The sequence below is a fragment of the Macaca thibetana genome, chromosome 4, assembly GCF_024542745.1.
Source record: "Macaca thibetana thibetana isolate TM-01 chromosome 4, ASM2454274v1, whole genome shotgun sequence".
NCBI lineage: Eukaryota > Metazoa > Chordata > Mammalia > Primates > Cercopithecidae > Macaca > Macaca thibetana.
In genome coordinates, this window is record NC_065581.1 from 67,914,613 (window position 1) to 67,942,394 (window position 27,782).

At 35.9% G+C, this 27,782-nt stretch overlaps 3 protein-coding genes across 16 annotated transcripts in view; all 3 read left to right on the forward strand.

Moving 5' to 3' along the window:
• The window catches only part of FAM135A (family with sequence similarity 135 member A), a 134,340-nt gene that overhangs the window by 32,305 nt on the left and 74,253 nt on the right, over positions 1-27,782 (forward strand). For 6 of the 14 annotated variants that reach the window (XM_050789692.1, XM_050789702.1, XM_050789699.1 and 3 more), the window contains 6 exons: positions 14,639-14,778; positions 14,892-14,962; positions 16,412-16,585; positions 20,146-20,272; positions 21,569-21,722; positions 26,065-26,142. In XM_050789692.1, the coding sequence (XP_050645649.1) occupies positions 14,639-14,778; positions 14,892-14,962; positions 16,412-16,585; positions 20,146-20,272; positions 21,569-21,722; positions 26,065-26,142 (744 nt within the window). Of the gene's footprint in view, positions 1-5,557; positions 5,637-14,638; positions 14,779-14,891; positions 14,963-16,411; positions 16,586-20,145; positions 20,273-21,568; positions 21,723-26,064; positions 26,143-27,782 lie in introns of those variants that run through there. The other 8 variants (XM_050789696.1, XM_050789700.1, XM_050789706.1 and 5 more) reach the window with 5 other exon arrangements.
• SDHAF4 (succinate dehydrogenase complex assembly factor 4) overlaps positions 1-27,782 on the forward strand; it is a 170,897-nt gene that overhangs the window by 31,698 nt on the left and 111,417 nt on the right. The window lies entirely within an intron of this gene.
• Positions 1-27,782, forward strand: part of SMAP1 (small ArfGAP 1) — a 428,466-nt gene that overhangs the window by 29,177 nt on the left and 371,507 nt on the right. The gene's annotated exons all lie outside the window — the stretch shown is intronic.

Below are 27,782 nucleotides of genomic sequence, written 5' to 3' on the forward strand. Positions count from 1 at the left end.
GCTTCTGATACTCAGTTGCATATAAAAGAGTATGAAATGTAGTGATCTGATAGTTTACTAGTATATTTAAAGGAAATATCTTTAAAAATAAGTAGTTTGTGGCAGACACCAGTCTATAAAAGGGAAGCCTGTGTTTGAAAATGATAAGCTTCCATATTATATAATATGTGAAAATCTCACATATGTGAAAACATTATCTCTGTGTATTTCTTAATAGCATTATACCAGAAATTTTTAGAATATTACATACTTTAAAAGATAGCAGCCAAAATAGAAAGCACAAGAACCAGATTTTGGACAGAAGAAGAAAGAAATACATAAAATTTCTTTCACTCTTTTTTCTCATTCTCTTTCAAAATCGCGAACTTTTGCCTGTCATGTCTGAAATGTACTAACAAATATGACTTCTCAAGATATTTCATATTTCAAATATTATATAAACATGTTTTATTTTTAATTCTCTAATTTATGATAACTTGTTTTTCTTGTTTGTGGTATGCAAAGATATGTGCAGAGCCTTTCCAATAAAGTGACTCTGAACAAATTGTGAGACGTGCTATTTTTCCCCTGCCTGACACTATTCCCAACATGATTACCTTTTATGTGTAGGTCGTTTTCCATAGCTTTTGAATCTTGTTTCATCCTGTGGTCACCTATGGTAAGGTAAATCTGGTAAAGTATCAAGTATTTCCTGCCAGTGTACCCCAGAATAGCCTCTATCTTGTTAAATGTTAAATTAATATGAATATTATAGAGAATAGTGGTTGATGGGATGTGGTGACTTATGACATGAGTCTCACAAGTGTTAGCTTGAACCAAAATAATATTCTTCTGTCTAGATGCATTTCCTCCCCAGCAATCTGAAAAAAAACAGGACAAAGAAGACAGCCAACTTATTACAATATTTGAGATATTGTTTTTGCCTTCTATACCCTTCTTCTCTCGAAATTTCATTTTACAGTAGTACTAAAGAGCTCTTACAGTGTATATCTTTTTACTGTTAGTAAATTATTAGGGAAAGGTATCCTTTTCTGCCTCAAGAAATTCCTCCCATGTATTTAACTAACTTTTAATACATACATATTATTGATTTCTAGCCTTATCCTTGAACATAAATAGCTTTATATAGTATAGTTTTCTTTTATCCTTTGTATTAATTTTTTACCTCTGTTCCTTAAAAATTCATTTTTTCTTTTAAGGACTTAGATTTTCTCTATGCTTTTTATTACCTGCTCTATTTTTCTTTTAACTTTGATTTGTACTTTCATCTTAATACCTTTTCCTTCCAATGCTGAATTTTACCATAATTCATATACCTTCTGTATATTTTGAGAAAACTTTTAGGAAAAATAGTTTAAAATAATGATTTCTGTCGGTGAGTTACAGTGGAGCAGGTTGAATGGGATGGGAATTAGATGGTATTATACAGCTTATTGCAATACATTTAAATTATTTCCAGTACAAGATTATGCTGACAGTGAGAGGTTTGAGTCAGGAAATAGCTGTCATCTGCAATAACATCAGTCATGAAAGACAATAAGTATTCATAGAACTGTTGAAAATTGATTAGTAAGAAAAGCGTTCATAGACTTTTACAACAGAGAAGTCATTGCTGGTTTTAGGAATCTGGCTCCAGTTTGAAATGTTACACAGTTTTCATAAAAAGTTTAAATAATGACTTACCCTAGTAACCATAGTATTAAGATTAAATGTATTTTGTTCAGTGTGCTTTTTAATATTTATCATCTTTTTTTCTGGAAAAAATTTTTTTTATCAAAATAATACAGCATACGGTTAAAAGATCAATTAGCCACCAGGCACGGTGCCTCACGCACTTTGGGAGGCTGAGGCAGGTGGATCACGATGTCAGGAGTTCAAGACCAGCCTGACTAACATAGTGAAACCCCGTCTCTACTAAAAATACAAAAAAAGTTAGCTGGGCATGGTGGCGGGTGCCTGTAATCCCAGCTACTCGGGAGGCAGAGGCAGGAGAATCACTTGAACTTGGGAGGCGAGGTTGCAGTGCGCTGAGATCACACCACTACACTCCAGTCTGGGCGACAGTGTGAGCCTCCCGTCTCAACAACAACAAAGATAAATTAGTCCAGAAAGACTTGTAGTAAAAATGATGGCTTGTTTTCTAGATGTAGCAACTTTTACCCCTGTCTCTAGTCCGTGTGGTTACCTCCATATAGACATTGTCTATGGACTTCCTGTTACGATAAAAAGACTTTATCTTATTTACACTATTTCCTCGTTCCCTCTCCCTCAACCTTTTAAGAGATACTGTTATTTTCCTATGTGTTTCTGACCAGTCTCTGTAGCTTCAAACAGTATATTTAAAGCTCCGTTTTCTACTTAAGTGATCATGACAGCGCAGTGGTGTGGTCATAGCTCACTATAGCCGTGAACGCCTGTGCTCAAGTGATAATCCCACATCAGCCTCCCAAAGTAGCTGGGACTGCAGGTGCATGCCACCACACTGGGCTAGTTAAAGAAAAAAAAATTGTAGAGATGGGAATCTTAACTATGTTGCCCAGGCTGGTCTCGAACTCTTGGCCTCAAGCAGTCTTCTCACCTCTGCTTCCCAAAGTGCTGGGATTACAGGTATGAGCCACCACTCCTGGCCCATAGCACTTTCTGCGTACCTCTTTTAGCTTATATTGTTAATTTTTTCTCAGAAATGGGATTCCACTAAAACAAACATCAATCACCATTAAAGAACAGTGCTTTTTTTAAAAAAAATGAGGAAAAGTTAAACATATAGCTAGAGACAATTCATATTATGTCACTTATTCTTTACTGTTATCAGTAATTGAATAATCTCAACAGCCATGAATGGAAAACTCACTGTAAAGTTAGGTCCTTCAATTAAACTGCATAGATTACAAAATGGAAGTCATTTGGCAAGCCTCCATTTTGCTTTCCTCAGATTCAACAGCTTCTATCATTGCCCTTTAATTGTCTTTTTACCTGATTTAAGAGATAGTGTTACATTGCCATTTGCTTTGGCCTGCTGAAATAGGCGGTTAAGAGATTATCACATTGTACTGCAATTATTTATTTGAATGTTTCTATCCAAACTAGACTGGGAACTCTGAAGATGGGCAGAGTTCTTACTTATGTTCATGTCTCTTAGTTCCCAGTACTTGAGAGACTTAATAAATTATGTTTGAATGAATATTCACTTGTTCACAAAGTAAATGAAAGATACCAGTGCTAACTGTTTAACCAAAGGAAATGGAAATACAGATAGTGATAGAAATAAAATGTAAACTATCATGATTGAATGTAAGCGTTTAGAGGCCTCTGATTATCTCAAGTCTTTAAAACTATAGATCTGAATGTTTGTGTTAGCAGATAACTGATAGGCAAAATAAAAATCAAGTCATTTGAACAAGGAAATAGGATATTAAATTAAGAAGTTAGACAAAAATTCGTTTATTAAATAAATAGTTTATGATTGCCTATTATGTGTAAGACCTAAATTAAAGTGCTAAGTCCTAAATTAAAGTAGTGGAAAAGATTAATGTGGTTTCTAACTTAATGGAGTTGTTATCATCTAGCAAATAGCAAATATTAGAAAACAAAGTTTCAGATTCAAGACAGTAAACTTAGCATACACATTTAGGTCTTCTTGTTTCCCAGGGCCTTTAGTTTGATAACATTAAAGTGTAAAAAGGAATAACAGAACAATATTTCAATTATTTACTTATTTATTTAATTTTTTTTGTTTTGTTTTTGAGACAGAGTCTCACTTTGTCAACCAGTCTGGAGTGCAGTGGTGTGATCTCGGCTCACTGCAACCTCCGTCTTCCTGGTTCAAGTGATTCTCCCACCTCAGCCTCCCGAGTAGCTGGGATTATACGCATGCACCAACACGCCTGGCCAATATTTTTTTTTTTTTAGTAGAGATGGGGTTTCGCCATGTTGGCTAGGCTGATCACAAACTCCTGACCTCAAGTGATCCACCCACCTCGGCCTCCCAAAGTGCTGGGATTACAGGCATGAGCCACCATGCCTGGCCTAAAATTTTGTTATCTTGAATAACTGAAATTCTATACCATTGAACAGCAACTCCCCATTTTCCTACCCCCTGTCAACACATTCTGCTTTCTGCTTCTATGAGTTTGACTGCTTTAGATACCTTATATAAGTGGAGTCATGCAGTATTTGCTTTTCTGTGACTGGCTTATTTCACTTAGCATAATGTCCTTAAGGTTTTTCCATGTTGTAGCTATGACAGGATTTTCTTTTCTAAGGCTGAATAATATTCTCTAATATGTACATACCACATTTTCTTTATCCATTAATTTGTAGATAGACATTTGGGTTGTTTCTACCTCTTGACTATTGTGAATAATGTTTCAATGAACATGAGTGTGCAAATATCTCTTTGACCCTCTTTTATCAGTTCTTCTGGATAAATACCTACAAGTGAAATGCTGGATTATATAGTAGTTCTATTTTTATTATTTTTATTTTTTGAGACAGGGTCTTGTTCTGTCACCCAGGCTGGAGGGCAGGGGTGTGATCCTGGCTCACTGCCCTTGACCTCTTGGGCTTAAGTAGTCCTCCTGCCTCAGCCCTGTGAGTCACTGGGACACTACAGCTGGACACCACCATGCCCAGCAAATTTGTAAAATTTATGTTTTGTACATGTGGAGCCTAACTTGGTTGCCCAGGCTGGTCTTGAACTCCTGGACTCAACTGTTCCTCCTTCCTCAGCCTCCTAAAGTGCTAGGATAACAGGTGTGAGCCACACACTGTGTGTGGCCAATAGCTCTATTTTTAATTTCTTGAGGAATCCCCATAGTATTTTCCACAGCAGCTATACTGTTTCACATTTTCACCAACAGTACACAAGAGTTTCAGTTTCTCCACATCCATAAGGGCTGACGCCAATAGCTCTATTTTTAATTTCTTGAGGAATCCCCATAGTATTTTCCACAACAGCTATACTGTTTCACATTTTCACCAACAGTACACAAGAGTTTCAGTTTCTCCACATCCATAAGGGCTGACCGTGTTCATAATACTAATATGAAGTAAGAAGTAAATGAGACAAGGTCCTTGCCTTCAAGAAATCTCTATTTCTTCTTCCTGAAAGGCTCTTTTTATCTTCGTTTGACTAATTCTTTTTCATGGTGTTTCAATTCAAATGCTATGTTGTCACCAAAGCCTTTCCTGGTTTCACAGCCTAAGTTCACCCTCATATTGTAAGATGTCATAGCACTCTGTCTTCTGTAACACTTAGTGTAGATGTAATTTACAGAATTAGGTGAGGTCAGGGAAAATGGTTGGTTTTTTTGTTCAGTCCACTTAGCTGAGAACAATCCATGGCACAAAGCAGCTATATAATGAATGTGTAACTTTGTATTATGAAATGTATTGCACATTATTTGAAGATTATGTAACGCATTATTTTATTAAATAATAAAGGAACACCCAGCTACCCAACGTTTCATTTAAGAAATAGAACATCACTAGTACTGTAAAATCCTCCTGTATCCCCCTCTTGACGTTTGTGTTAATTATTCTTTTGCTTTCTTTATAGTACTATCATTATGAATGTATTTTGTCAGAATGAGTGTATTCCAAGGAAATATCTGGTTGAGCCTGAAAAAAATTGAGTGGTAAGCACAAACCCAGCTGTGTAAGATAGCATAAATACTGCTATTATTAAAAGAAGTCTCCCAAAAGAAAAGTTGAACAGAGTCTCTGGGTTATGGTATGCTTCTTTATACCTGAAAGGTTTTCAGACTCCCTTTGGAGATGTTAATGGGCAAGGTCAAGAGTGAATTGTGCAAAACTGAGAGTTTACCACTTTCAGGGCTTCTGGCAAGATTGTAATGTGATAAAATATTGGCTATCTAACATATGGAACAGACTGATTTGCATCTAAACTTAACATTGCCTTCCTCCAACTCTCAGGAGCAAGCCAAAGCAGAAAACTTCAGTGAAGTGAAAATAGTATCATCAGATGATCTAGGCAAGAAACTTCATTGGTACACCTTCAAATAAGCCAAGCACTGAAAAGAATCTAGCCAAGCTTTTGATCTGTCCTCAGGTTAAAAGTTGGTACCCTAGCAGCAGGGATGTTAACATATCTATCGTTTATGGCACACGAATCCAAACTACATTGGTCACTGTATACGTAAGGAACAGGATCTGTTGGGATTTTCCTTCACCATCTTCCTAGGCATTCCCTTTGCATCTCCTCTATGTTGAATCTCTTATTTCCTAACATCTATTTTTTCTCTTTCTTGGTTTATTCTCTCAGTTTCGTAGAGCCTATAAATAGTTAACTTGGTGAGAAAAGTGGCATGGGAAATAAATATTTTGAAGCCTTCAGCATCTAAAAATCTTTTCTACATTTAACAGTTGTTTGGAAGTTTAGCTAAGTATAGAATTCTAGGTTGGAAATCTTTTTTCTTTGGAATTTTGAAAATATTACTCCATTATTTTTTGGTTTGCAGCATTGCTGTGGAGAGTTCCAAAGCCATTCTGATTACTAATCTTATTATTTTCTCCGTAAAAAATAAATGACTGATTTTTAATCTTCTCTGTGACCTTTTTCCCCTTTCAAGAATCTGGTAGAACATCCTCTTGGTAACTGGGATTCTGATGGCACATAATGATGTACCTTGGGTCTTTGAGTACTTCAGTTCTGAGAAATTTCTTAATTTGTTAATAATTATCTCCCATCTGTTTTCTTTGTTCTTTCTTTTTGGAAGTTCTTTTGTTTACAAGGTGGATCATCTTTACTGGCTTTCTTAAATTTTAGTTTTTTCTTCTCTTTTTTCCCATTCTCTTCTTGCTCTACTATGATATTTCTTCATCTTTATTTTTAACCCTTTTTTGAGTTATTTGCTTTTGTGCTTTCTGTCATTTGCCCTCTCTTATTCTCTCTCCCACTCCCTTTCTCCTTCTTTTCTCCTTTTCTTCTCTCCTTCCCTCTGTCTCATCGCTTCTCTCTTCATTTTAAAATCCAAGTACTCTTTTCTCTGAGTGTCCCTTTGCTATCGCAATGTCTTCCTGTTTCATGAAGGTAATATCTTCTCTAAAAACAATATTCTTTTTTTAAAATTTTTTTGTATAACTTACTTTTTTTCCTCTTTGTTTTAGTCTCTAACTTACATGTTAAAAGTTTCCTTCTGATATTCGATAGGCCTCAGTTGTCTAAACATGACTGAAAGGAAGGCTGATGGGAAATTCTGAGAGCATACAGGGGACTTGTCTGAGTTTCATTTTAGGGTGATGGTGAGCCATTTGTCTAAGGAATCTTTGAAGTCAGTATTTATAGTTATTTTTCACTGGATTCAGCAGATTCTCCATGTCAAGAACTGTGAAGAATCTAAGATTATACTGTATATATCATTGAAAATTCTTCTCCATCATTTCTCATGTTTCTGAGCAGAGAGAAACATTTTATGAGCAGAGACACTGAAAACCTTCTGTTTACAGACTATCTTTTTAAGGATACGTGTGCAATGAACAGCTTTGGAAGTTATAGACAGTGTCTCTGTCTAGAACATACAGTGTATTTATTTACTTTCCAGTATAATGGACAGTGCAAAAGTTAGATAGGTTTTTTTATAGCTACCCTTTTAAAAGATAGAGGTTTCCAAAGCTTAGGGTTCCTCAATTGTGACCAAAAACCCACTGTATGCATAGTATCCACTTGGCCGGCCTCCATGTCACTCTCATGGGACTTGAGGGAGTGAATACAAGGGAAACTAATATGAACAAGAAGCTCATGCTGCTTGCTATGCTGTGCATAATCAAACCTTTTGTCTTTGACCCAAGAGTCTTGTGCCTTCTGCCATCATCTATGAAAGTGTGGCAGGCTAGCTTGTTAGGTTGCAAGTTTGGTAAAAATCTCAGATTTTACAGTTCTTGAAATGCCATAGAAGACTCTTGTCTGTCTCCTTCCTAGAGAGTAAGAGTCTAGCTGACAGCCTTCTAGGAGCCCAGTAGAGAACAATTTTGGAATCTCTGCACTTAGTATTCAATATGCCTATGCTCATATGTTCATGTGCTCTAGGTTTTGCCAGGTGATTTTTAGGTCGGAGGACTTTGATTCTCTTCAGAGAATAAAATTCCAGACTTCTGCTAGGGTGAAGGAGGCAACAGCGACCTAGAGGCATGTAGTAGGGGAAAGAACACAGGAATCAGTTTTGTTCTGTGCTGATAGGTTCCCTTCTCAAGAAAGCATTGCCTGGCTTTTCTGTTTAAAATTGCTATCTTTTTCATCCCTCTTTCCTTTCTTTATTTTTCTCCGTAGCACTTACTACTTATAACTTTCAAATGTATTATATCATTTACTTACTATATTTATTCTCTATCACACCACTTTGTTAGGATATAAGCTCTATGAGGTCGGAGATTTTTATCTCTTTCATTTTACTGTGTATCCTGAACACCTAGAGAATACCTGATACATAATAAGTATTCACTAAATATTTGTTGATTGGATGAGTGAATGAATTACTAGGAAGTTGCACATCTGTTGCCTGTTGCTTCTGGCTTGAGAATAAAATTAAGATGAAGTTTATTATCGGTAAGTCACTGGTATTTCTTTTTTAAAGCTTAAAATATTGATGTCAGTTGAGGATATAGGCAACTTTCACTGAAGTCATTCCACAGCAATTTAGAATTACTGATTTTGTATACAACTTCTTATCTGACATGAGAATTCCTTTAGAGCATTCCTAAAGGCAGCCTTCTTTTTTCCGTCTGATCATTTTTAGTATTGTTGGTAGAACCGATGGGTTTGCTGAAGAATTGGTTGTGAGGCATGGAAAAGAAGAATGAATAAAGATCACAGATCTAGTAAGTGGCAGAATCAAGACTAAAACCTAGCCAGTCTGGCTCAAAATCTATGTTCCTAACCACTGCACTGGGCTGTTTCTTGATGAGAAAAAAACAGCACCCCCCCCCCGCAAAAAAAAAAGCGACAAAAAAGGGGTGGCCCATGAGGTAGGAGTAGAACTAGAAATGTGTGATGTCCAGAAAGGTACATTTAGGAAGTGTATCAAGAACGAGAGAATGGGCAATATAATGAGACCTCATCTCTACAAAAAATAAAAAATAAATTTAGCCTGGCTGAGGTGAGAGGATTGCTTGAGCCCTGGAGGTTGAGACTGCAATGAGCCAAGATAAGTGCCACTGCACTACAGCCTGGGCACAAAGTAAGACTCTGTCTCAAAAAAAAAAAAAAAAAAAAAAAAAAAGTAGAGAAAAAACAAAAGAACAAGAATGAGAGAATGCATAGTATAGGATGGATCATAGTATCTATGTTAGATACTGATTGTAAGTCAAGTAAGATGAGGTTTGAGAGTTGACCTTTGGATTTAGCAAAGCAGAAATCATTAGTGGTCTTGATAAGAAGAGTTATATGGGCTAAAGTCTGATTGGAGTATGAATTAATTATTTCTGTGTAAAAATTTATCCCACAACTTAGTTTAAAACAACAAACATTATCTCACAGTTTCTGTGTGTCAGAAATTTAGCTGCATGCCTCTGACCCAGGATCTCTCATTAGGTTATAGTCAATTACTTCTGCTATATTCACACAAATCCTACTATGCTTTTTTTTGGAGATGGAGTCTCACTCTGTTGCCCAAGCTGGAGTGCAGTGGCACAACCTCAACTCACTCTGCAACCTCTGCCTCCCAGGTTCAAGCAATTTTCCTGCCTCAGCCTCCCAAGTAGCTGGGATTACAGGTGGCTGCCACCACACCCAGCTAATTTTTGTATTTTTACTAGAGACAGGATTTCGCCATATTGGCCACGCTGGTCTCAAACTCCTGACCTCAAGTGATCTACCTGCCTCAGCCTCCCAAAGTGTTGGGATTACAGGCGTGAGCCACCGTGCCCAGCCCCTCCTATCACTTCTATCACATAGATCAACCCTGGTCCTTTGTAGGAGATTGTGCAATAGTGTGAATATCAGGAAGAGAATCGTTGGAGGCCATTTTAGAGGCTGGTTATCACACAATGAGCTGAAGAGAGAATAGGAGATGAATCAGACACACTAAATAGCAAAGGCTTTTGAGTTTTGCCAGAAAGGGGAGCAGAGAAATAGGGAGTTTGTCTAGGTGCATCTGCAGGTAGATCCAGTAGTAGAGCTTATAGAACTTCTGATTATTTTTATTTTCTCATGAAATAAGAACCAAATTTATCAGTGAGACTGAAGGCTAGGTTTGAGGAGAGAAAATAATTTATGAAATAGTCATCTAAGAATATGGGGATAAAATGGATTTGGATACAGTGTGATTGCTAGGCAGCAGTAAAGACCCACTTGAAATTAATAGTCATAAATTTGAAGTATAGCCAGTCAAGATAGCTGTGTATTTTTCTCCAGGCACATTCAGTTTGTGGGTACAAGTATGGATTGGGCAGAGAGCTGGAGTTGGGATTTATCCAGGTCAGTATGACAAAGCAAGAGTAGCATATATCCTTAATAGTTTATATGCAAGAGTATTATAATGATGGATCACAGGATTTAAGATGGGTAAGGAAAAAAGGAATTAAGAGAAATGGGATAATGAAATGGAGTATGGTTCATGGAATCTATCCTAAATGTAGTCAAAGGATTATTGAACTTGTGGTCTTAGAGGGTATGAACTAGAAAGACAGGTGGAAGTATGGGAGGAGAGGTTGATTGAAATTCACATTACAACAGACATTACACATGTTCTCTCTTATGAGTGGGAGCTAAATGATGAGAACATATGAATACATCCAGGGGAACAACACACACTGGGGCCTGTTGGAGGGTAGGGGGTGGGAGGAGGGAGAGGATCAGGAAGAATACGTAGCGGATGCTGGGCCTGATACCTGGGGAATGGGATGATCTGTGCAGCAAACCACCATGCACACATTTACCAGTATAACAAACCTGCACATCCTGCACATGTACCCTGAACTTAAAAGTTGGAAATTTAAAAAAAGAAATTCGGATTACAGATGGATTGCAGTCATTAGTAATATAAAAGTCTAGGGAATGATCACAGGAGTGAGGAGCTGAGAGGGTTAGAGGGCAAGAACACTTAAAAAGAGGAAAAAAGGAACCCAGGAGATCAAAAATTAGAAGGTTTACCTACATAGCTATTGAGTTCACCAAGAGTTATGGCTAGACTAGTTTTTGAAAAAGTGACCTTAAATTAGGAAATAAAGCCTTTAACAAATGAAGGCTTCCCAGGGTTTATAGAGTACAAAAATGAGCAAGATAGTGAGTAGTACTGTACTGTCTGATCACAGGACATTCAAAGCCAGTGGTATAAGTGGTTTTAGGGAGGAGAGACAAAGAATGTCTGAAAGCATCAGTAAGCAACAAAGAAGCTCCAGACCCAGTGGTAGAAGTTTTATGGAAGTATTGAGAGAGAAGCAGCATCTTCAGGGAAGAGCAATAGAGAAAACTTTGTTTCTTTAGGCAGTGGATTCTCACCTCACATTACCTGAGTGCTTTAAACAAAATTTACTTTTATTGAGTAAAATTTCTTTCCCTTCTCAGCTTTTTAACATACTCAGAAGTTGAGTTTCTGGTGTAGTTGGTTTCCCTTTTAAGTATATATTTCCTGAAACATCTCAAACTTAACAGAAAAGTTGCAAGTACAGCATAAAAAATTTTTTTCCTGAACCATGTAAGAGTAATTTGTCAATATGATTGCTCCATCATCTGAAATATTTTAGTGCATCATTTTTTTCTAAAGAATATTCTTCTGCATAACCCCAGTATACCCATCAAAATCAAGAAATTAACACTGACACATTACTGTCGTCTTATCCTTAGCCCCATCCAAGTTTTGCTAGTTGTCCCAGTAAAGTCCTTTATAGCAAAATGATCCAGTTCCAAATCATATATTGTAATTAATTGTTATGTCTCTTTAGTCTCCTTCATCCTAGAACAATTCCTCAGTCTTTTCTTGACTTTCATGACCCTGACACTTTTGCGGAGACTACAAACCTATTATTTTTTAGAATGTTCTTCAATTTTCATGGGTTTACAATTTCATCATGATTAGATTCATTTTATGTGTTTTTGACAGGAATATCTCAGAAGTGATGCTTGTTCTTCTTGTTACATCCTGTTAGGTGATACATGGTTTCTATTTGTCCAATTCCTAATAATGTTAACTTGGATCACTTAATTAAAGTGCTCTCTTTGCAGCTTCTCCACTATGATGTTACTCTTTTTCACTTTGCAATTAATGTCTCTTGTTTCTTAAACTTCTGATTTTTTTGTTCGCTTATTTATTTCTATCAGTATGGACTTACGGATTTCTGGTTACTCAATGGATGTTAATCCATTACTGTCATAATTTATTTTGATGCTCACTTTGTCCCAGATATGGCCAGGGGCATTCTCTTTCAGCTAGCTTCTATGCCCTTTTGTTGTGTCCCCACATTCTCTAATCAGTTCCTTACTTTCTAGTATAAAAAGATGGTCCAGATTTGTCTGTGCCCCAGCTTTGGAACCAACCATTTCTGCAAAGCTGTGAATCATTTTAGCGGAGAATAGTGCTAAAGACTAACATTTGTGGTTGTGCTACTCCCAGACCATTTGAGTGGACAAAGATAGTGAGTACATTGTATACACCTATACATTTACACATACATATGCAAATTTACATGGCTTTATATAAATATATGGTAAAAACCGTAAGTTCATATCAGTACTCTGTTTCAATCCAGTACCATGGGACTCATTCTATATTTGTATCTCCTTTCCATATGTGTACATCCTTTCCCCGATAGGTAAGAAAACTGGCTCCCCTTATCCTTTAATATATTTCCTTATTTGATCAGTCCCCTATATTTGCCAATCTCCTGTCACTGCTTCTTCTCCCACACAGATGGTCTCCTTGAACTCGTTGGGCTTCACCTTATGCAAGGTCACTCCCTTATGTGGACCCCCTCCTTACCCCACTTGATCTCAGTAAGGCCTTGTGCCAGGAACTCCTTTTCCTCACTTCACTTGGATTCCAGTAGTGTGTCAGGCTGCTACTTCTGCCTACTCCCTTCTTCACTCCCACCCCCATATGGAAGTCTTTTTATGCCTTTCGGGTTCCTACACACCCTGTACCAGTCTGCTCCTCTGTAAAGACACCCTCTCCATCTAACTTAGGTTCCAACCCCCCAGCGTGAGGTGCCTTCCCTTGTGGTTACCCTGTTCATCCTGCTTGGGCTCCCAATGCCTCGCTGGAAGTCACCCCTGCACTTAGATTGCCTCCTCATCCTGCTCAGGTTCTGACAGTTTACTCTCGGCTGCCCTCCTCACTCCACACAGGCTCTGACATCAGGCCACCACCCCATGTGAATTTCATGTGGGCATTTGAACCCTGCGCTCCCTGGCCTGCAGAGGCTCCCTGCCTTTGACTGACATCCACGAGCTTATGTAGATATCCTCACTACTCCAGTTGGAGTCTTATATCCCATTTTAAGCTCCAAACCCACGTTGGTCTCTAGTTTCTTTTTCTTTTTTTTTTTTTTTCTTTTCTTTTTGGTGCCTAGTTTCAATTGTTATTTCTGCAGCACAGGGTAATAAGATCATAACAGCAGGTAGGCTGTTGGAGTGAGATCAGTGACCCAGAGATAAAAACCAAACTTCAAATGGTAAGGACGTAATCCTCCACAAGACTCCCCTCATGTCAGCCATGAGTTTAGTGGTCTGCAAGCTATCCACAGTTGTGAAGAGGTGGCTACAAATTTGAGGGTTCCCATTATTCCCTCATGTTTGATAATTCAGTAGAACAACTCACCAAACTCAGCATAGTGCTGTACTTATTATTACAGCTTTATTATAGCAAAAGGATTCAAATCAGAACCTGTATAGGATTGATCTGAGAACTTCCCAGATGTGAAGCTTCCGTTGTTTTTTCCCCGTTAAGCCAGCACGCATTAACTTCCCTCCTCTCGAACATCCAGTATGTGATGATATGCAGAGTATTGCCAACCAGAGAAGCTCACCCAAACTTCAATGTTCAGAATTTTTATTAATATTTCCTTGTGTAGGCATGACTGATTGAATCATTGCCCATGTCACTCAGTCTTTAACTCTTCTCCCCTCTCTGGATTTTGAGGTTACATCACTTGGCTCAAAGCTCAACTCTCTAATCACATGGCTGGTCTTAGTGATGTGGCCAGCCCCCATCCTGAGTCATCTCTTTAGCATAAACTAGGGGCCACCAAGGATTTAGAGGCTACTTCTCAGAAACTGGAGACAAAGGCCAGCCAAATTCTTCATTCCAAGTATTTAGAGCTGAACTCCTAGCAACCAGGACAAAGGCCAACCAAATTCTTTACTATTCAGCTATGGAAAACTAAATTGCTTTCTTAAATGTGGTATACAGATCAGTTGTTAACCTCTAAAATTTCTACTTTGATATTTCCTCATTTACCTTTCAGATTAAGATGTCATGCAGTAGTTTTACAATGGTTATAATGTACTTATTTATTTTCTAATCATAGAAATAAGTAAACTTTCAGAAATGTTCCAATACTGCAGTATAAATTGATAATGACACTGTGGTAATATAATCAAACATATAGTATTTTAAAGTACAAGTATTAATTTGCTTGTCTTATATTTTACTTTTTACCTGTCAATTACATATCTTATCTGTTTTAGGTATGACTTTAGCCTTTCCAGCCTCAGTTCATGATTCTCTAATTTGCAGTAAAACATTTCAAATTTTGTACAAAAATGAAGAGGTTGTTTTAAATGATGTTATGATCTTCAAAGTAAAAATGTTATTGGATGAAAGAAAGGTAAACATCTCTTCATATTAATTTATATAAATATTTTTTGTAATGCCTCAAGGTGTTATTTCTAACTTTCTATAAAGATTCAAAAAGTATCTCATAGTGTAATTTCTTTTCAGATTGAAGAAACCCTTGAGGAAATGAATTTTCTGTTATCCTTGGATCTACACTTCACAGATGGAGATTATTCGTAAGTAGCTAATCAAACAATTAAAAAACCTTTAGGCACTTATGACTGTTATTTGCTATTATTAGATTACCCATTTTCTTCTTAAAATTCATCCTATTGCTATCTTGTCTTGAACTGCATGTGTTTTCTGGGGAAACTTCATGAAAATGGTTAGGCCAGCTCTATTTTGCCCTTGCCAAATCCATGATCTCCAGATAACAAAACCAGACAAGTTAAAGAAATATGGAACAATTTTTCCTGGCTCCTAGAAATTGCACTGTTAATACCACTACCATGAGGCATTTAAATGTAATTGAACTCTTTTCCACTCTATCACTGGCTAATCTTTCCTGATGGCATCAGTTATGCTTTCTTTAGGTAGGACTTTGTTGATATTCTGAGAGTTATCAAGACTGATGACACATACTTGACAGTTGTTGTAGTTCATTTCTAGAACCCTTGAGGAAGTTTTAGGATTGGCTACCTCCAACTTGCCCACACACCTGGACATGCAGTCATATGTTTTAGGGACAAATTTTGCTTGTGTTCATTTAAAACAAGAATCAGAGGTTCACTTAACAATTTTATTTATGCAGGTTTTTTCCCCCATCTCAAATGTAGTTTTAGCAATAATTTTCAAAAATGATATATAAATTCAGACTGCATGTGGGATAAGTAACTAAAAAGTCACATTACTAAAAGGCCTACTTTAGATGTCCTCTTCACTATCATGAGAAAAAAGTTTCTTTATATGGTAGCTACTGTTCCTCTGTAATACTTGTTCATTACAAAGAATTTCATAAGGGTTTATTGGGTTTTTTTTTTTTTAACCAAGTCAGAATTCTTTAAGTGGAATAAGCTGAAATGAATTGGTAGTTCATTACCTATAGATAGTTACAATGTATGGATGGAATTTTTTTAAGTATAATTGGATGTCATTTTCATGGCATTGTTTCACATTTTTAGTATGTATAAATCTAATGACATACTAAATACCTACAGTAAGATATGTTTTACTTTTTAAAATAAGCAATAGCCTGTTTGTTTTTGAGCAGCACTTAATAAAATTTTGTAGAGTAAAAATAATTTGAAATATCTTTTGGGGTTTATTATAATAGCATGTGACCTATGTTGTACTGCAGTCTCGTAATAACAGTATTCTCTATGGGGTAAAATTTTCTTTAAGATGAGATTAACTCGTGAAGTATCAAAAAGGATTCATTTTATAGGGATATTGGTGAAAAAATAGTTCATATTATGGACTGATAGGAAACAATAGGTGGGATCTGATTATTTTCTCAATTGGTATGTTTCATACTGCTTTCTAATGCAAATTTGATGCTTTAAAAATTACTTTAATTCAAAATTTTAAAAAAGTAAATAAATGGTTTTTATAGTTTCAACTACTCTATAATATATTGGCCTTTACTAAATATTTCATACTTACATGCTAATTGTTCCTTTTTACAGGGCAGATGATCTGAATGCCTTGCAACTAATAAGTAGCCGAACACTGAAGCTGCACTTTAGCCCCCATAGAGGCCTTCATCATCATGTTAATGTTATGTTTGATTATTTCCACCTTTCTGTTGTGTCTGTTACAGTTCATGCATCATTGGTTGCACTACACCAGCCACTAATAAGGTAATTTGACTAATATTTTTGTATTAAGCCATTCTTACACTGTAGTAAAGAAATACCTGAGACTGAGCAATTTATAAAGAAAAGAGTTTAATTGGGTCATGGTTCTTCAGGCTATACAGGAAGAATGATGCTGGCATCTGCTTAACTTCTGGGGAGGCCTCAGGAAACTTACAATCATGGCAGAAATCAAAAGCGGAGCAGGCATCTCACATGGCTGGAGCAGGAGCACAAGAGTCAGGGGAGTTGCTACATGCTTTTAAATGACTAGATCTCATGAGAACTCACTCACTATCATGAGGACAGTACCAAGAGGAATGGTAATAAACCATTCATGAGAAATCTGTCGCCCTGGTCCAGTCCCCTCACACCAGGCCCCATTACAACATTGAGGATTACAATTCAACATGAGAGCCTTCTTAATGTAGCGTTTTTTATTTTTATAGTGAAAACATGTAATTTCTAAAGATAACTGAAATAATAAGGACTTTAAAAATTATAATCAAATTCAAGAGTATGAGAACATTGGCTTGATAACTTTTTTATTACAGAAGTATGAAGCCATCTTTGTCAATCCCAAATAAATTAACAAAGAAAAAATACAATCTGGAAATAACCACACAACATTGTTTATTCTGTACCTATGTTTTGTGCAATGTTATACTATAATTACTCTGGAAAAGTATGTGAATTTTTTCTTATTTTTTCTTTGCCTCTTATCCAGATAGACTAATTTTATCTTCTTAACTGTACATTATACAGTAATTCTTGCTTTCCAAGTTATTAACCAATTTTACGAATTTTTACTCAGCCTTTTAAAACTATATCATGTACCATTAGTTCAAAGGTATATAATATTCTGTATCATAATAAATGCATTGAGATAATTATTTTTTTCTGTTCATTTCCATGGGTAGACAGATTTCTTTCGTTAATGTAAAAATACAATGCAAGGTCTTCAGTTTTTACATCATCCTTGTAGTATGGGCAGCAGATGGATGCTTCAAATCAGTAAATTATATGAAAGTCTCCAAATTTATTTGATTTCTAAACTGTCTGCAATTTCCGATGCACATCTGATTCTGACAATTGATATTAGGGAGGATGCTTAAGGGATATGATGGTAAGCTGATTTATCAGAAAACTAAGTAGATCATTTTGCAAAATTACCCTCAGAATTTCTGGAAGCCCAACACAATTTAACATATTGACCACAGGTAATAACCTCCTATGGCATATCTTTACATTGTTTTAAAAACTAATTGAAAGCTTCTTTCATTCTGTTGCTCTCTCATCTCTTACATGTAGATCACCTTGACCTAGTTCCTTTTAGAGCACCAGGCCAGGAAGACATATATTTCACCTGATGACTTGTTTTGCCGCCTTTATTCTATGGAAAGATCTATAACTGGTAGTTTTGCTGTCTTTTTCTTACTTCCTAGGCCTTTGAGAGGTTGTGCTAAGTTATTATAGCTTTTATAAACAGGAAGGTGTTTTTTATTACATACATAATTTTATTATAAGCTTAAAAATTTTTTGGAAGATTTTCTGAAATAGAAAATATGAATGAAATTTTTCTAACAAAGTATGTTTTTTTGAAATATAACTTTTAAATAACATACAGTATTGCTTTTATATGATTATGTGTTTGGTTTTTAATGCTAAATGTTTATCTGTTTATAAAATATATTACTCTATTTTTCTAAATCTCTTCTTTTTGAAGTTTTAAGAAGAATCTCTAATTAAACTCTTTTAACTATTTCTTTTTAAGACTTACCAAGATTATCTTCATAAAACTGGCTGTGTTTCTCTCCTGAAAAATGCACAAACAATTCATAGGAGGTTAGCTTAGGTTATTAATGTTGCTTTTTAAGGCCCTAATTAAACAGAGTAGATATTCACATCACCATCATAGTGAGTTAAATATGTGCTGCTTCTTGCAATGCCGCAATTTTTGCCATAGACTAATAGGAGAAAGGGGCAGCTCATCTCCTAGAGACCATTTACTGGAAGAACAAATTTTTGGCTCAGAATCAGAAGCCAAGAGGATTAACTGTTGGCTCTGGTTAGTGACTAGAAAAGAAAACAATATGCCCGTAACAGCTGAGGTTGCTGTTCTTTACCTAGCTGCCATGGGCCCTTATATCTAACTCTCTCTTGCTGCTAGAACTTCGCTATAAAAGCAGCAGCATCTTTACCAGCCTTTCTGTACCTATGAATGAAAGGTCGGAAAAGGAAAGCAAGGAAAGGGGAAGGGGAAGCTTTTTGCTGGTGGTGTGCTGGTAAAGGGGTCATATCTGAGGGTAACATTTCCTACTCTATATTCTTCAACAGGTTTTTCCTGAAGTTTTATTATTGGTGGGGTTTTTTTAATCCTCCAAAAATTGAAAATTTTTAAATTTATAACATCTTTTAAATTTTTATTTTTATTTAAAACAATTTTTATGGTCAACCCAATCTACAGACATTATATCAGTTACTTAAAGTAAGTGGCTTAGAATTTCTTTCTTTGCTTGTTTTTTATTTGAACTATTTCTTATATTTGAATTTTTTAAGTACAACTTTTATAACAGTTCTGAAAAACACATTATAGCAAGTGGAATTTACCACTTATTTGAGACTCCCTTCTTTGCTGGGATATAGACATTTTACTTTTGCAAAGCAAATGGATTTTACAAACAAAACCTGCACTCTGCTTATGGCAACATTGTTTTTCTTTTATGTGTTTTCCCTTTTGCCAAACTGTCAAACAGTTCAAATGCTTTGTCCTACTTTATCTCAAATATAGTTGTGTGTGACTTTTCAACATTCTAACAGAAATATGCTTCTTCCTCTATGGAATATAAATGTTAATACTAACAGAAGTAATTCATATAATATGTGATTAATGGTGCCTTGAAGCTGGAGGCTGGAGGATTGCTTGAGACCAGGAGTGTGAGACCAGCCTGAGCAACATAGCAACACTTCACCTCTACAAAAAATAAAAATTAGCCAAGCATGGTGGCACATGACTGTAGTTCCAGCTGCTAGAGACTTGAATAATAAAAATTATTTTAATAGAGCTCATAGCCTTTTAGTAAAGAGAATAAAGGGAAAGAAACTTATTTTTGAGAAATAGAGGCATCAGGTAGATTTAGTAATTTTTGTGTTTCTACATTTACATGGGAGCTCTTTATTTCTGTAAATAGCGTTCATATTTGATTAAGTGTTAACATTGTAAATTTGGTAACCAGTTCCGACTTTAGGATTTCCAAATTCAAGCTTGGCTTTCATTTGTTGTTTAGCCATTCTAGATCCCACCATGTTTTGTCTTTGATGTTCTTTGAGACTTCCAGAAGTCTAATTATAGCAAGCAATGTCAAACATCTAGCCCTAGTTTTTTAATATTCATTTTGTTTTTTCATGATTATTCAAATTATTTTTTACAATTTAGGAATACTTTAGAACTCATAAACTTGCAAAACCCTTGCTCTTCTATTCCTATAAGATTTTCCTTTGTAAATATTTAACTTACATTCAAATAGACGCTTATGACAGTAATAATATAATACTTCTTCCTCCAGCTTTCCTCGCCCTGTGAAGACAACTTGGTTAAATAGAAATGCACCAGCACAAAACAAAGATTCCGTGATTCCTACTCTTGAAAGTGTGGTCTTTGGTATTAACTACACAAAACAGTTATCACCAGATGTAAGAACTGAATATGTTTATAAATCTTTTCCGTATTTTAAAAGAAGTGTTTTTAACTATTTTATCTATGAATGATGTTTTCCTTTTTTTAATTATTTGAGCTCAGCAACTTATAGATCTAATTAAATGTGATCTTAAAATATTGTTTGGTTCTAATTGTCTATTATGAAAACGTGATACTTCAAAATGTTACCAGATTTAGTGGATAGACATCTTTGACAGCCTGTGCCCTTTAACTTGTTACTATTACCCCTTGGTCCTTTAACAGAACTGATAGAAGTATTCCAAAGGAGTCTTTAAAGAACAATTGCCGGCCGGGCGCGGTGGCTCAAGCCTGTAATCCCAGCACTTTGGGAGGCCGAGACGGGCGGATCACGAGGTCAGGAGATCGAGACCATCCTGGCTAACACCGTGAAACCCTGTCTCTACTAAAAATACAAAAAACTAGCCGGGCGAGGTGGCAGGCGCCTGTAGTCCCAGCTACTCCGGAGGCTGAGGCAGGAGAATGGCCTAAACCCGGGAGGCGGAGCTTGCAGTGAGCTGAGATCCGGCCACTGCACTCCAGCCCGGGCTACAGAGCAAGACTCCGTCTCAAAAAAAAAAAAAAAAAAAAAAAAAAAAACAATTGCCAGAGCCGAGACCCAGGGTAGAGTAGCGCAGGCCAGGCGTGGTGGCTCACACCTGTAATCCCAACACTTTGGGAGGCTTAGCCTGGAGGATTGCTTGAGGCCAAGAGTTTGATGCCAGCCTGAGCAACATAGCAAGACCCCACCTCTACAAAAAATAATGGAAAATAATGGTGGCACGTGCTTGTAGTCCCAACTGCTAGGGAGCCTGAGGCAGGTGAATCGCTTGCGCACAGAAGGTTGAGGCTGCAGTAAGCTGCAGTCGTGTCACTTCACTCGAGCCTGGGTGACAAACTGAGACCCTGTATCTAAAAAAAAGAAATTAAAAAAGGAAAGAGTAATGGAAGTACAGCTATTATTATAAAAGAAAAGGGGACATACTATAAAAGCTGAGTGTGCTTCAGTCTAAATGTAATATAAATAACATGCTATCAAAAATAATAATTTAATCTACTTGTTATAAAAATCCACTGTAACTGAAATTACTAGGGCCACATTTCATGCTTAAATTTATTGTTTGAACAACTCTCAAATATTACCAAATTTTTTTTATGTATGAGAATAAATTTAGTTGACAGATGGTTAAGTATTTTTTCTTTATTTTTGCAAGTTTCAAATATAACATTTTGTATTACTGACACTCTGTATCCTACATCTGTTTCTTGTTTAGGGTTGTAGCTTCATCATTGCAGACTCCTTCCTACATCATGCCTATCGTTTTCATTATACACTTTGTGCCACTTTGCTGCTAGCCTTCAAGGGATTGCACAGCTACTTCATTACGGTAACAGAAGAGATTCCCTCTTGTCAGAAACTAGAACTGGGTATGTTAAAAGTAGCGAGACCTATCCTACGGTTCAAATCATTCTCTTCATTCTTATATTGCTAGCTACCAGCTTTGCCATAGTTTTTCTATACTAAAACTACAGTGTTTGTGTGCTTCACTTTACTTCTCTCTCAATTCCATCTTTTTCTACCTTGATAATCACTTTTTGCAGTTTAAAAATGTTTTTCAGAATGCTAAAAAATAGCTTCTTCATGCTAAATTTGAAACGAGTCTTTTAAAAAAAACATGTCAATATACTGTTCCTCTTAAAATATAACCTAAAAACATGCTAGAAAGCAAATGTAATTATCTGCAGAATCATAGGAAGGTAAATTAAATCCATACTTCCAAATATTTTACAGTCTAATCAGATTGTAGGTATTTAGGGCATTTTTGTTTACATTTGATTTTATAATAGTTATCTCAGATCTCAAATTCCTTTCATATTGTTTTAGGGAATAACAACATTACTTACTTTTTTAACATTTTAAAAATCATTTAAATTGCTTAAAAAAATCAAGCTTCAGGTTGTATCCAAAAGTGTAGTACCTGTATATATTTGTAGTACATAATAAAAAATCATATTGCCCTGATTTTGTATACCATTTGTAGTTTGCAAAATGCTTTTACATATATTATTTCACAGAAGATAAATTATTGGGATTGGCAAAATAAGTTCTTATTCAGACTTTTTATGTCAGTTTTATTAGCTTTTATTTTCAAATATTGGCTAATAGCTTATAGAAATATATTTTAATCTTTTTAGAATATATTGTTTTATAATTATGTTTTTTAATAAATCATAAATTGCCTTTTAAAATGTACAGAATCAGTATTCTTTCTTTATTCCTTTGTTCCTCAAGGATTTCAGTCTTTTAACAATACTAGTGCACTCCCTAAAGTAGTCACTGTTACTGAACATAGTTCTTGGGTTTGAGACTAATCAGACTACTTTAAAAATTGTGTTGGATTACACAGGAATTGCAAGAAAGTGTAAGAATTTCTACCCCACTTAAATTCAGCTGTAAGAAAATGCTGGCTATTGTGCCACTAACAGCAACTATTCCAGTTTAATTAATTGATTAAGTCCATTATTCAGTCAGTTCAGCTCACACTTTCTTGACTAGACATAGATATCACTAAATTGACTGTTTAGAATTCTTGATTCAGTAATCCTAATGGTTTCATAAATAAGCAATAGGAAAATACATTTGTTCTTTTTTGACCATGTATTCATTCTCAAAACAAAAATGGTAGTATGGAAAAGATAATCTTCTGATCATTATTCTCTGAAACAGTCTCTATTTTCCTTGCTACTTTATGTTCTTAGAATTCCTGTTTCCCTTAGGAAAATTCTATAGACAGCTACTACCTCAAATGTAAATTTTTAAAAATGTTCTCTTTTGAAAATGAAAGAATCAGCTGGGCGCGGTGGCTCACGCCTGTAATCCCAGCACTTTGGGAGGCCGAGGCGAGTGGAGCACGAGGTCAGGAGATCGAGACCATCCTGGCTAACACGGTGAAACCCCGTCTCTACTAAAAATACAAAAAATTAGCCAGGCATGGTGGTGGGCGCCTGTAGTCCCAGCTACTGGGGAGGCTGAGGCAGGAGAATGGTGTGAACCCAGGAGGTGGAGCTTGCAGTGAGCCAAGTTCGCACCACTGCACTCCAGCCTGGGCGACACAGCAAGACTCCGTCTCAAAAAAAAAAAAAAAAAAGAAAATGAATCATTTATAGAATAGAGCTAATTTAGGCTATCACTTATCCTTAATGGAAAATTATGTTTCAAATATCTTTAGTGGTGGTTTGGAAATCAAAAACATTTTTGTAGAATAATTATATTACAAATTTTAGTTAGATTTAATGACCAGACCACAAAACTATTATACTACCATATTAATGAAGGACAATATCATGTGCCTGAAAAATAGTGTTATGAAAAGTAGTGATGTAAAGCTTAAAATCCATGTGTAATGTCATTTCTACAAAAAAAAAAAAAAGTGTTAATAGTTTTGATGTGGAATGCTACAGTAGATTCAGGAAGGCATTATCTTATGTTCAAGAGTGCACATATGGAACCATTTCTGTCACTTACTTACTTTGGGCCTACAAACACAAAGTGGTTTCCATTCACATGGTAAGGAGATTGAAGGGAATCAGATATGGTACATGTGCCAGGAATCAAAGGTGAGATTATCCCAAAGACAAAGGGTGTAAAGGATCTCTAGGAACAATACTTCTTAACGGTGTACTTCCCTTGGGCTTTTAATGAGCACCTCCTGTGTCAAGTTACTGTGCTAGGTGCTGAGGAAAGAATAGGTCCCTGCCTTTAAAGAACTTTGACTTCTCCTCTTCCCTCTTCTCTCACAGCAACAGTAGTAAGAAATCAGCTTAGCATTGGGATGGGAAGGAGAAATTCACCCAGCAAAATGGGGCTTCTTGGGGTTTTAATATATGAGATGGGCTTATAAATACCTGTATAAGGAAGATGTCCATCTGCATATAATATTAAAGTAGATTTAACATGTAATATTTACAAATGAAAAACATACGAACCACATTTTAACTTAGAAAAAAATCCTCTTTAAAAGGAAGTATGTTTATTGGTAAAATTTATAATTAGTAATTAAATAAAAATGTTTCTTCCTTTAAAGGCAAATATTTATTTCAAATAGCTTAGACCAGCAGTCCCCAACCTTTTTGGCACCAGGGACCAGTTTCCTGGAAGACAATTTTTCCACGGATTGGGGGAAGGGATTGTTTCGGGATGAAACTATTCCACCTCAGATCATGAGGCATTAGTTCAGTTCTCATAAGGAACATGCAACCTAGATTCCTCACATGCACAGTTCGCAATAGCGTTCATGCTCCTATGAGAATCTAATGCCGCTGCAGAGCTTAGGAAGTAGTGCTTGCTCGCCTGCCGCTTACCTCCTGCTGTGCAGCCTGGTTCCTAACAGGCCACAAACGCGTACCAGTCCACAGCCTGGGTGTTGGGGAGCCCTGGCTTAGACGGTGTTAGCAATTATTATTAATTTATCAGTCTAACTTCAGCATGATCATGTATTCATAAGATTTTCAACTTTTTTCTGGTGAGGATGGCTTTTATGTCATGTATGTTACTTTGGGCTTAGAGATGTAATATAGGAGGTATCATAATAAAGTGCCCTTATATTTAATTTCAGAAATTAATTACAAAATGATTGTCAACTTTATTCCAAATTATTTGCTTAAAATATTTTATCAGAAAATAAAATTCTAAAGCAAACCCAGACTTCAGTTTTAAATAAGTATATGATAGAAATAAAATTACTAGTACCTTACACATAGATTTACTTAAAACATTTCTTGAATGAATGAATGAAATAGCACAATACAGTTTTCATTTTTACTTGAAAAAGTGTAGGCATCAACATAAAGCTTAACAGTTTTCTAGGGATTTTTAAAATCAAGATTCATCTTCAATAAATATTGGTAATATATTGTGGTGTTCTTAAACTTTACGGTTTATATTTTCCTTTCTCTTTATTGTGAATTTTAGTTTATTCTTGACTGCATCTTGTAAGAAAACATCTAAAAATACTATTAACTATTAAAAATAAGAGTGTTACATATTCTAAACTATCAATGTCTTTTATTTTTATTCTAGCAAAATAAAATTGTGAACACTAATATATTTCTATAATGTACTGTTGACCAAACACCACTATATTCACCAGTTTTAATAAGTGGATACAGAGTAGTTCTTGATTAAAGAATATTTCCCTTTTTACCACTTTCATTGAGTTTTCAAATAAGCATATATTTAAACTTATTAAACTTTACTATGCTTTGAAAACTTTTCTAAAATATGTTCCCTCTTTTAAAATAATGCTTGAGTTCCTTTCTGCTTTTTTGCCTTTCTCTTTTCTCCTAGATGAATGATGTACATTTTCTGATGACATATAATTAAATATTGGTTTGGTGCAAGGAGCTCTTACTGAACATGAGAGTCAGGAGTTCTGGAATTAGGTTTGGGCAAGTCACATAGCCTATCTGAACCCCAGTATCTACACTTGTAACAGCAGGGAGTTAACTCTGAGATCCCTGCCAACCTAAAATTCTGAGTCTAATAAATTAAAACATATTGGATTATGAAATGTTGAGCAACACATGCATTTAAATTAAAAAACCAAAAATATATACTCGAATGTACATCATTTGTAATTTTGATAAGCTAATTAACTAACTGCACTATCAGATAAACACTAAGTCTATTATTAACAAGCTGGAAAATTCTAGTAAGTTTTGTTATAAAAGGAGTATAGTAACTAGTGCTGTGTGCAATCCTTATGACTAGCCAAGGCCAACATGCAGCTCCTATATGAGCGTCTTCTCAGAAGAAAACAGCCACGAACACAGAAAGACAACCATCTAGGTACGTTTACAAATAGCTTAAGTAAATGATCCCTTTTAATTAATTAATTAGTATGAAATTTTGCTTTAAATTAGCATCAGATTTCATAAATATATATTTAATAATATAGTATGTTTCCACCATTCTGAAGAACTTACCTTTAAAATCAGTTTGGTTTGTAGATAAATTTTGGTTAATTTCCTAATTTGTAATATTGAAGTTTTTACTTAAGTCTGGAAATGGTAAATGCAAAACTCTGGCTTTTTTCATGTGTTTTTTAAAGTTTCTATGAAGAGTACTTTTTCAAAACCATGATTATTACTACAATTTGTTGGTTTAATGACATTGCCTTAAATTTGCTGTTATTTTATCTTTGGCTAGGCCTAGTGATAATGAAATGTGTTTTAAAACAAAACCAGCCAGGGTATGGTGACTCACTCCTGTAATCCCAGCAGTTCGGGAGGCCGAGGTGGGCGGATCACGTGAGGTCAGAAGTTCGAGACTAGCCTGACCAACGTGATGAAACCCCATCTCTACTAAAAATACAAAATTAGCCAGGTTTGGTGGTGCATGTCTGTAATCCCAGCTACTCGGAGGCTGAGGCAGGAGAATTGCTTAAACCTGGGCAGTAGAGGTTGCAGTGAGCCGAGATTGTGCCATTTCACTCCAGCCTGGGCCACAAAACCAAAACTCCACCTCAAAAAATACTAAACCTAGTTTTCTGCACTGCAGAAATAGAAACGAGATGGGAGGCTGAGGCAGGAGAATTGCTTGAACCCAGAAGGTGAAGGTTGCAGTGAGCCAAGATCATGCTCCTGCACTCCAGCCTGAGCAACAGAGTGAGACTCAATCTCAAAAAAAAAAAAGGCCGGGCGCGGTGGCTCAAGCCTGTAATCCCAGCACTTTGGGAGGCCGAGACGGGCGGATCACGAGGTCGGGAGATCGAGACCATCCTGGCTAACACGGTGAAACCCCGTCTCTACTAAAAAAATACAAAAAACTAGCCGGGCGAGGTGGCGGGCGCCTGTAGTCCCAGCTACTTGGGAGGCTGAGGCAGGAGAATGGCGGGAACCCGGGAGGCGGAGCTTGCAGTGAGCTGAGATCTGGCCACTGCACTCCAGCCTAGGCGACAGAGCGAGACTCCGTCTCAAAAAAAAAAAAAAAAAAGGAATAGAGAAGAGAAATATCCTATCAGGATCTGGGTTGTGTCGTTATTTTTTAGTTTTTTGGTTTTTTGGGTTTTTTTTTTTTTCAGTCAATTTTCACTTATTTTTTGTTATTCTACATTTAAAAAGCAAAATAACATCAAATCACCACTATCTGGATATGTTGTACATGGTAAAGGAAATGTTCTGATCTCATTATTTTATTATACATTTTCATATATAAGTTAGACTTTTCTTGAATAGCAATAATTATTATCTATAAGTATATTAAAAGTTTTCACTTTGTGTTCAATAAACCATCACAATTACTTTTTAAAAAGATTGTGAAAAGCTGTAGGAATCAAAGAGTGAAATAAAATCAGTATTTATTTCTCAATTTTCAGAGGTATGAACTGAAGGAAGTTAAAAAGCCAAAATCTTTCTCAACATTTCTCAGGTGAAAACTAACTCAGAAATATTTGAGTTATGTTAATTTTCACTAAGACTGTTAAGAGA